The sequence below is a fragment of the Sciurus vulgaris genome (assembly GCF_902686455.1).
Source record: "Sciurus vulgaris genome assembly, chromosome: 18".
NCBI lineage: Eukaryota > Metazoa > Chordata > Mammalia > Rodentia > Sciuridae > Sciurus > Sciurus vulgaris.
In genome coordinates, this window is record NC_136479.1 from 32341556 (window position 1) to 32352190 (window position 10635).

At 43.3% G+C, this 10635-nt stretch overlaps 1 protein-coding gene across 2 annotated transcripts; it reads right to left on the minus strand.

Moving 5' to 3' along the window:
* Nucleotides 1-1375: 1375 nt before the first annotated feature.
* GJC3 (gap junction protein gamma 3) lies at nt 1376-9054 on the minus strand. Of its 2 annotated transcripts, none has more exons than XM_079120548.1 (2): nt 8970-9054; nt 1376-2859 (listed from the first exon to the last, which is right to left on the minus strand). In XM_079120548.1, the coding sequence occupies exon 2, from the start codon at nt 2856-2858 to the stop codon at nt 2034-2036; it is 825 nt and encodes a 274-aa protein (XP_078976674.1). In that variant the 5' UTR covers nt 2859; nt 8970-9054; the 3' UTR covers nt 1376-2033. The 2 variants fall into 2 exon arrangements, with proteins under 2 accessions (XP_078976674.1, XP_078976675.1); XM_079120549.1 differs by having other exon boundaries at nt 8960-9054.
* Nucleotides 9055-10635: the final 1581 nt, after the last annotated feature.

Consider the following 10635-nt stretch of genomic DNA (forward strand, 5'->3'; position numbering starts at 1 on the left):
AGTAAATCTCTATCTTCTTTGCTGAGTGGAATTGAGGGTCCCCACACAGTCCTGCATTTGAGTTACTGATGCGCTGGAGACTGTGGAACAGACAGATGCAGTACACCAAGTGAAGAAAAGAATTGTGCAGAAATCAGAACCATCTACTGTCTTTTCTATTCCTATACCTCTCCATTCCCTTTGTTCCCCTTTGTCTGATATGCTGAACTTCTCTTCTTCCCCTCCCATCCGTTTATGGTGACTTAGCTTCCACATATCAGCAAAAAAATTCACCTTTAGTTTGGAGGGATTGGTTTAGTTCATGATAGTCTCCAGATCCATCCATTTACTGGAAAATGTCATAAGTCATTCTTCTTTATGATTGAGTAATATTCTATTGTGAATATATATACCACAATTTTTTTTTTACCCATTCATCTGTTGAAGGGCATCTAGGTTGGCTCCACAGCTTAGCTATTGTGAATTGTGCTGCTGTAAACATTGATGAGGCTGCGTCACTGTAGGATGCTGATTTTAAGTCCTTTGTCTGTCTACAAGAATGGGGTCCTAATTAAAATAAGATATAGTCTCTGCTTGTATAATTTTATCAAAATGGATTCTACTGTCATGTATAATTAAAAATAACCAATTTAAAATGAAGAAAATGGGGGCTGGAGTTGTGACTCAGTGGTTGAGCACTTGCCTACCACGTGAAAGGCACTGGGTTCGATCCTCAGCACCACATAAATAATAAATAAATAAAATAAAGGTATTGTGTCCATCTACAACGTACATATATATATATATATATATATATATATGCACACACACACACACACACACACACACACACACATATATATAAAGAAAAGAAGTAGCTTCATGCTCATGACACCACCCAACATACCAGAGAATTTCTGGGAAGTTGGTTTTCCTTCTACACAGACTTGTATGGAAAGAGGTTACATTAAGGAAGATCTTGATCTTTGTCCTCATCCAAAAAGAGGACAGCCTTACAATGCAATGTTTTCTCCAAAAGGCAAGGAGCAGAAGACATAGATTTTGAAGAAGAACAGAAGGATAGAAGATGACTTTTCCCCTTTTTGTTATTTATAGTTAAAGTTGGTATTAAACATTGATTTTTTTATTTTTTGTAAATTGATTTATAAATCAGTTTTCTATTAAAAGTGTTTCTAAATGGCAAAAAATAAAAACTACACAGAATATATAACATACAAAATCAGAGCCATCTGTGGTCAGTGGTCAAGGGGGCATAAATGCCTGACTTCTTAGTAATCTTCCCAAGTATGTGTCTGTGTGATTGAATAATCTTGACATTAGGGGATTATCTATATATATACTTGCTTCCAAGTATATATATATATATGTGCAAAGTTTCTAACTATAGCACATATGCTGCAGGGCTGGGTGGTGTTCACAGATGATAGGACTTTGAAGCTAAGGAGGAGTACAGATATGGAACAGAAAAGAAATAAGTGGAATAACTGAGAAAGGAAAGAGCATTGTCTTTAGCAACAGGAATGCCAATAATAGTCATCAATATTTATTGAGTATGGCAAGGGAAAGTTGTGGACTAAGGAGGCTTTTTCTGGCTGACGTTTGAACCCAGTCATTGAAAATTGTGATGCTGACACCAGGTAATTGTGGGAAGAAGAGTGTCAGGAATCCTTGAAGGTAATGCTTTCAACAGCAGGGGCCCACATGGCCCTTCAAAATCCTTCAAGAGTCTCTAACTTGTCATTGTATGTGAATCCCCACTAACTGGCTGTGTCAAAGAAGATCCAATCATAGGGTGTCCTTCAGGACAGTCAGGTGTCTTTATAACTCTGCAAAGTAGAGATCAAGCAGAAGCTGAGACATTTCCTAAGTGGGAAAATTGAAGGGCAGGCAGTAAAAGGGACTGGTACTTGTATCCTGGTCCACAGGAGGACTTGTCCAATTGATGGGGATGGGCATTGGGGGAGGTACTGGGGGCAGTGGAAACTTGTTATCCACCAGAAGGGTGAAGGATTTGCCCCAGGTGGACAGAGACATCAGGGACAGGAAGTGAGAGGGTCTTTAGGATCCTTCTCACCTGCTTCTAGAAATTGCTCTTTTGTTTCCACCCCTGGGAATTTATCACTTGGTTCCTTGTGTCTTGTGGTACTCTCTGAAGTTGGAGAGTAGTTAGAAGAGGAAGATTTGTGCTTCAGGATCCTCCACCATCTCCCCAAACCCAGAAGCACCAGCTCCAAAAAAGTAAACAGGAGACAGAGACCAGTGAACCCAAACATGGTCTTTAGGAAGATGGTCTTCTCAGAGGGGCGGGACAGATTACAGGTTACACTGCCAATGCAGGGCTCTTGGCGACATGAAATGGAGCTGGGAATGTTGAACCCATACAGCAGGTACTGCCCCCACAGGGATGCCCCTTCAAGGACCAGCCGAGCACACAGCTGGGCCACATAGACCCAGAGCAGCTTGAAGCTTCTAGCCAATGAGATCCTTCCGCTGCTGTCCCCTTTGTGGGTCAGGATCTCTTCCTTCTTCATCACCTTTCCTGATTCTTCCCAGTGACCAATCACATGATACAGGATGAAGCCCAGATAGAGGGCACTGGGTACAGCCACCAAGATGACTTGGAAAGCCCAGAAGCGCATTGGAGAGAGGGGGTGGAAGGCATCATAGCAGGCTACCTTGCAGCCTGGTTGCTGAGGGTGACACACAAATTCACTCTGATCATCACCATAGACCCCTGGCCCACTGGCAGCCAGCAGCACAAGGCGAACTCCTAGGAGCACCGGAAGCAGGAGGCGTCCCACAGGGGTGGAGTGCCGGCTCTCCTCAACCAACAGCTGCCTCAGGAGCCTGCCACACATCCTGTTAGGGAACAGAAGACAATGATCAGTGCAGGAGTTGCTCCTGGCCCTTTAAAGGGAGCTTCGGGCCATCTGGACACTGTTAACTCGAGGATCTGACCAGCCTTTCTGCTCCTCTCCAAAGTCTGGTTGATCAAATATAGCATTAGTCAGCTTTGCATATCTACAATACAACACCTGAGTAATTAAGTCCATAGAGAGAAAAGGCTCATTTAGCTTACAGTTTTGGAGCTTCAAAGCACAAACAGAATAGCACAGGTTTGGTGAAAGTCCCCACTGAATGGCAGAGACTACATGTTGGAGCCAAATGCTCACATACACAATCCAAGGAGAGGGTGGGAATGGGTGCGGTCCCACAATCCCTTTCATGAGCATCTCTTCAATGACCTAAAAAAATTCCCTTTAGGCCCTAATTTTCAAAGCACCTCCCAATAAGTCACCCTGATGGCCAAGGCTTTATAGCTGGACCTTTTGGGGGAAATACTCGTACAAACCATAGCAAATACCAAGATTCTGCACCTATTTTTAACGAACAGCATCATCTATGTAAGATAATGATACAGTAAGGAATATTTGTAGGAGTATGTGTGTGTGTGTCTCTCTCTCTCTTCTGCCTTCCACTTCTGTGTTCCTGGAATGGAGAACTGGTAGTGAGGGAATGTATTTGTCCTTCTTTCCCTCCTTCCCTCTCTCCCTTCCCCAAAGACTTATAGTAAGCAACCAGGGTGCATTTTTATTTATCACCCTTTGCAAACTTTTGCTACTAGGCTGGTACCACTAACAACCTAACAACATCATCTTGACCATATCAGTGCTGACACCGGAGGGAACGTACGTTCTCTTGCCAACTGCTTTTCTCTGGTGTTGTGCCATTGGGTGCTCATAGGTGTATTGGAATGGTCTCTACTCCCATCATGGTGGCAAGACTAGATGAGGATAGTTTAGGGAGATAGATAGGGATGGGATGAAACAAACAGATCAAATATCAAGGCTTGATTTAGTCTGATGCTCTTTAATACTTCTACAGTAGAAACAAGAGAATGACTTGAAAGTAACCCAGGAGAATCTGCCATAATTAAAGGCCATTGGGATTTGGGGCCAAAGCCAGAAATGAGAGGGTATAAATTCAGTTTTTTTAAACTCTCCTTTACCATTGTTCTTTGGGTATATGTCTCCCTCATGTTGAGAGGTGACCACAGTCAAAGACAAGTTTCAGAAATGCATTAAGTTCTATGTCCAAAATACCATGATTCTTCAAACCCAGATTTGCCATATTTATCTCTGTCCTAATCAGAAGCTTTACTCAATGCCCAGAAGCTCTTTCCAACCATCTCCATTTAACCCAGACCCTTACAAATCTGATCCTTCGTACTGCTAGAAGACAATGTGCTATGATCTGAATGTTGGTATCCTCCCAAAATTCCTATGTTGGATCCCAGTACCAAATGTGGCAGCAATAAGAGGTGGGACCTTTAGGTCATAAGGGCTCTGCTCTCATGGGATTAGTGCCTTTATAAAAGAAGCTTAAGAGAGTCTTTCCACCCTTTCCACCACGAAGAACACATAGAAGGCATCCTTTGTGAAGATGAGGCCCTCACCAGATGCCACATCTGCTGATGCTCTGATCGTCAACTTCCCAACCTCTAGAACTTGGAGAAGTACATTTCTGTTATTTATTCATTACCCAACCTAAACCATATTGTTATAGCAGCTGAACAGACACCATGCAAGCATCTTATTCCAAGGAGGAAATAGAAACACTCAAGTGAAATCCCACCACTCCTACAGTTTCCTACTAAGATAAAAGACATCTTAGAGAAAGAGATGGCCCTACATTTGCCCAATGCTTTTCTCCCAAACCTATGTCCTCAGGTCTCTCCTTTTCTGATTCTTCTAGGATTTGAGCCCTCAAGTTGTCTTCCCTGTAATTTGGACCTCCCACCTCTTGCTCCCTCTCTGGCTTTTAAGTGCTTAGCTATTTCCTTTCAACTCTAATAACAATTACCTGGATTTCTAAGTTAACGTGGCAGCAAATAAGACATGTCTAATTCACCTTATATCAGTTTCCAGATTATAATATTCACTAATTTACACAAAACAACTTTAAATGAGCATGAGTATTAACAACGATACATAAGGTCAAGCCACATGCCAAAGCTTAAGCAGAAGGAATGGATTGAGATGCTTCCAAGGGACCAACCCAAGGATCTTAGATTGACCAGATGAATATGTCTACCAGATGGGACAGAAATGTATTTTCAGCTATAGGAAGTCAGAGTTTGAACCTCTGCCTTCCCTCAGGCCCCACATTTCTGTCTCCATTATAGACTATTAAGCATATGATGGATATATTAGAGGTATATCAGGCCACTGAGATTTTTCTATAAAAATGGGTTCAGATTTCTTGAAGTATTCAATTTTCAATCTCTAGAAAGATACAAAATTGGTCTCATAACTAAAGATGGCATATTTTAAATATTTATTTTTCAAAACTCCTCAAAAAATGAGAATAGAGCCAGGTGCAGTGGTGCACACCTGTAATCCCAGTGTCTCAAGAGACTGAGGCAGGAGGATCACAAGTTTGAGGCCAGTCTCAGCAATTTAGGCCCTAAGTAACTTAGCAATACCCTGTCTCAAAATAAAAAATAAAAAGGGCTTGGGAATGTAGCTCAGTGGTAAAGTGTTACTAGGTTCAATCCCTGGTACCAAAAAAAGAGAGAAAAAGAAAATAAATGGATTTTCTAAATGCAAATATATATATGCCCGTGGGAAAATAAATAAATAAACTGAGAAAATTTAACCAAAAAATAATACTTACTGCAAATAGAATAGAAAAAATCATAATACTTGAAGGAAATATATGAGATTTAGAGGAAAATCAAATTGGGATACTGGAAAACAGACTTGAAAAACTCTTCTAGAACTGAGTAGAAGGAAATGAATAATGAATGTAACAAAAATTAAGTAGATATAGGAACAAAATCTTTTTTTAATTCTGAAAATCAAGATAATAATAAAATAAATCACTATAAATTAAATACCCCTAACCAAAAAATCTAAAGTACTCCAAAATCCAAAATGCTTCAAGCACTATCATGATGTTACAAAAAGAAAATTTCACACCTAACTTCATATGATATCACAGACAAAAGGCAAGTGCTCTTAAAATATTGTATAAAATTATCTTCAGGCTGTGTGAATGTGTATAAAACAAATAAATTTTGTGCTTAGAGTTGATTCCCAGGCCCATAATACCTCACTATGTTTATGCAAATATTATAATATTTGAAAAAAAAATCCAAAATTCAAAACACTTTTGATCCCAAGCATTTCAGATAAGGGATACTCAAACTGCAGTAGACTTATTCAGGGAGAAACACTCAGTGAAGTGCCTGAAAAAAGTCATTCCTCCATAAATGTTTGACTCTCTTGTTTGGGTTGAACTTGAGCTCCTCAGAAGACCAACAGGAAGGTCAAGTTTCAAAGCTGGTGCTAGGTTGCTCGACCTTGGCACTATGTAGAACCTGATAATTCCGTTTACCACTCTGCACCACAGAAGACGTTAAGCAGCATGCCTGGTGTCTACCCACTAAACACCAGCAGCACACTCTCCCCAACCAAAAATGTCCCCAGACACCACTAAATGTCCTAGGGAGTAAATTCACCCCATTAAGAAGTGTTGCTTCAGGGTAGCACTGTCCTATCATTTCTCCACTCTTGGCCTTGGTTAACCACTCTGTAAAGTAGGATATCTGCAGACATTTCAAAGACCTTCTCAAAGGGCTTTTCTAGCCTTTCATTTGGGGGAGGATGATTCTCAGCCCACCTTCTAGGTTGGCTGCAAATCTTCCCTCAACCAGTCCCCTTTGTGAGGATGCCTCCAGCCCACCTCGTAAGTCTACAGGGGGCCTGGAGTTGAGGAGACAGCCCCAGGGCTCTGAGGTTATCAGCCCTGGCTCTCTTCAAGGGTTATCAAACTATATACTAATTCAATAAATTCTCAAGTTTTGTTCTCAGCCTCATCTTATTTCAAAGTGCGGGCCCAATGTGACAGAGTTACCAGACCTGATTGTAAAATGAAATTATAAGAACATTATGATGAATGATCAATGCCTGGGAAAGGGTTAATTTTCCCTCTCCCCTCTGTCAACCTCTCTTCTGGGAACCTAAATAATCATGGGTCCCTCTCTATTGGATTGTAAATAGCTGTAATGGTCTTTCAAGACCAGAGTCAACAGGTGCCTGTGAAAAGAGGTGTTTCTTCTTCTTTTTTTTTGCAGTACTGGGGATCAAACTCAGGGCCTAGTGCATGCGAGGCAAGCACTCTACCAGCTGAGCTATCTCCCCAGCCCAGTGTTTCTTCTTATTCTTTGTAACTTTCTGAACTCAGTAGGTCTGTAGCTGTGTCACTTAATTGCTAGTATAAATTGTAGGTTACTATGCCAATTAACTGCTGTCTAAACTAAAACCTCACAGGCTTAGTTCTTAGAAATATAGCTCTTAGAGAGACAAACTCAAATCGTCTTGAGCTACCACTGCCTGTGGTAAAGGCCACTTGGTGAGAACACTCACATGTGTTTTACTGTCTTCATTCTATGCCCGTGAACTACTCATAGGAAATTCCTTGTGCATGGTGTTTTGTCACGAAGGCCAAGAATTCAAACCCACCAATGTTGTTATGGTTAAGAAATGATGTCAAATTTCCTATAAAAGTTCCATGTTACCACAGCTTGGGACCCAGAACTTCAGAGTGTTCATCTGGGTCCTCCACCTACATAAACCTGAGCTCTCCAACCCTCCCAGTGGTACTTGGTCTCTTGCTGAGCATGATTTCCATAACACCAGCACCCATATAAACGCTTTCCCAGCAGACCTGGGATGTAATAAGGCGCAGGCCTAACATGGTCCAAGTGTCAGGAATTCAAGCACTTCCCAGAGTCTGTTATCTCTGACTTCTCTCCCTTCACCATCTCTCTTTCCTATACCCACCCTAGAGAGGCCCATGCCAGACACCTAAATGTTCTCTTGGAGGCTCTCTAAACTGAAGTCTCCAGAGCTCACCAGAGTTCTCGCCTGAAAACCCCTTGGTTTGAAGCCTCCATATCTCATCTGAGGCATTCTTCCTTGCCTTCACCTCCAAGGTGATCATCAAAGTGATACTTATTACACACATTCAGGGCCTCCTAGAGGGTTCAGACAAAACCATGCTCCACCTCCCAAAGTCTGCAGACTAAAAGGAGCTTCCCATACAACAGTCTTCCTCCCTCATCCCCCCTGCTTTCCTGGCATGCTGTGATCTGCCCCATCTGGTCAGCTTTCCCTGGCCTATCTACCCCATTCCCTGAGATTGGCATCTTCCCCTTACAAACAGGGTTGCACCTCTGTACCAAGGTTGAACTTCAGGGCCTCAGAAGCTGAGGCAGAGAAGGAAAAGGAGCTGTTCCCAGAGCCCCACCTCCACATTGTTGAAAAAGCTCAGCTAAAGGGAGGCTGCTGTGTTTCTAAGAGTGGGGGAATAGTTTGCAAACAAGTTCGTGAGTTGGCAGAATCTGAGCCCTGTCCAGATTTTAGTGAAGCATCACCTGTGAGCTCAAGAGTTGGGAGAGGAAGGAAAGCCTGGACTTTAAGCAGATTTTCAAATATCTAAAACAAATTCTTCAAATTCCATCATGATTTTGGAAAGAATTTTTCTAAGCATCTCTCGTTCTTTTGGGTTGTGGTGGGGTGGTGGGGAGCCAGGATTCCACTGGTGGCAGAACCATCCCAGAGAGTTTAGCAGTGAGGGAAGGAATGTCCATCAAGGAGGGAAGGACCTGTCAGGGCTCACCCAGTCTCATTGTTCCCATCTCACAGCTTTCCTGCAGAACATTCCAGATGCTTCTATTCAAAGTATGGCCACGAAGCAGCAACACCTGTATCAGCAAGAATGCATAATTTCCAGATACATACCCAACTTCTAGATCATGTCTGGATCAGTAATGTCCCCAGGTGATTTGTGTGGTCGGAGCTGGAGAAACGTGTCTAGAGTCCAGCAGCCTCTCACCACTGCTGCTACCAGGAGGCCCCGCGTCAGTCTAGCAGCTCCTTACCCATACACTCACCTGCACTCACCTGGCAACTCCGAGCAGAAGCACCAATCTCTGGGGAAAGAAGCAGAGAGAAGAGTCCTCAGGCTGATGCCCTGCAGGGTCCGGGCTCTTCCCCCGGCCCCGCCTCCTGGCCCCACCCACTTCTTCCCCCTCCCCTTGTCATTCCTGGCAGCTTCAGGGCTGGGTGAAAGAATTGCAGCTGGAGGAGCAGGCAGGGCCCTGTTGTGAAGGCATGAGCTCTGGAGAATGACTCTCTGTTGTCGAGGGCGAGGGGTGTGCTCTCTAAGAGAACAGAGACAGGAATTCTCAGACCCTGAAAAAGGAGCCGCCAGCATATTTCCCTGATGAGGCCTCTTGGATAGCAACAGAGAGCATTACCAGGGGTTTGAATGTCTACTAAACCCCCTGTTCTCCTGCCCAAGTACCAAAGCACAAGTTCACCCACGGGGGTCAGGGGGCAGAGAGAGAGAGAGAGAGAGAGAGAGAGAGAGAGAGAGAGAGAGAGAGAGAGAGAGATGTGGTTTGCTGCATTTCTTCAGGCAGTCTTCCTTCTAGAATTCATGGTGACCTCAGGATGTCCTCTGCCCTTGACTGGTAGAAATAACACAGACTCCTCTCACAGTATGATGGGAATCTCTCCCCTGTTCCCCCCAGCAACCCAGGGCACCCAGCCCTCCTCTACCATGTCCAAGGAGAATTGCGACTCACCCATTCCTGCCTCCAGTGATAGAACCGGATTCCCTTCATGGGAAGGGGCAAAGCTGGACAAGCAGATGACCAGTTGGGAAAGTAACTCGGAGGCTGAGGAATGTGGAGTGAGGGATCAGTCTAGGCCGCTGCCTTGCTGTGGGAAACAGAAGAGTCAGGAGTCAACAAGCAGCACTCAGCGAGAAGGAGAACTCCAAACTCCAGTTTATGCCAACTGGCCCATAGAACAAACTTCAAATTCTGAATTATGATTTAGTTTCTCACAACATTCTCACAAGGGCCTCATCTTGGACCCATCCTATCATTGGGTTTTTTTTTTTTTTTTTTCTTAAAAAAAAAAAGTCCTAATCTACATGACTGAAGGCCTTGTGGAAGGAGGTCTCTAACATAATGTTTAAAGAAACAGATAAGAAGAAAAGACCCTTTTCACGGGCATCTTTTAAATCTCTCATCTCTAGCCTCAAAAGCCTGGCACAGGGGTGTTTACATTTCAAAAGGATGGAGTCAGACTCTTAGAGACAGTTACTTACAGTCCAAAAGGTAGGGCCCTATGGTGAATCAGGTTTCCTAAAAAAAAAAAAAAAAGGCTTTCAGAAGGGGAGGGGAACTGACATTTCCCCAGGCCTTTGTTTCTCAAGAGAAAACATTCCTGTAATTTCATTTTACAACCAGGTCTGGTTTTGCCATCTCGTTCCCCCCTTTGATGGCCTCTGAACCTTTTTAAAGGGTGTCACCTCTGTCCATTTCCTCTAGACTAAGCTGCTGGTAACTCCAGAGGACCATTTGGAACTTTATGGCCTTCAGGCAGGAGGAGACAAATTGGGTCAGTATGTTAAGGATGCAGAGACAGAGCAGAAGTGACCTAAGTAGCATCACAGTAAACAGCCCAATACAGAAAATAAGAGTAGTCAGTTTATCCCAGTCAGTTAGCAGTCAGTTCCTCAAGCTTCTGCTCTACATAGATTAGTCAGTTTCTGGAG

Bases quoted from the DNA above. Each gene is read 5' to 3' on its own strand.
- GJC3 (XM_079120548.1), bottom strand. From the start codon at position 2,858: ATGTGTGGCAGGCTCCTGAGGCAGCTGTTGGTTGAGGAGAGCCGGCAC.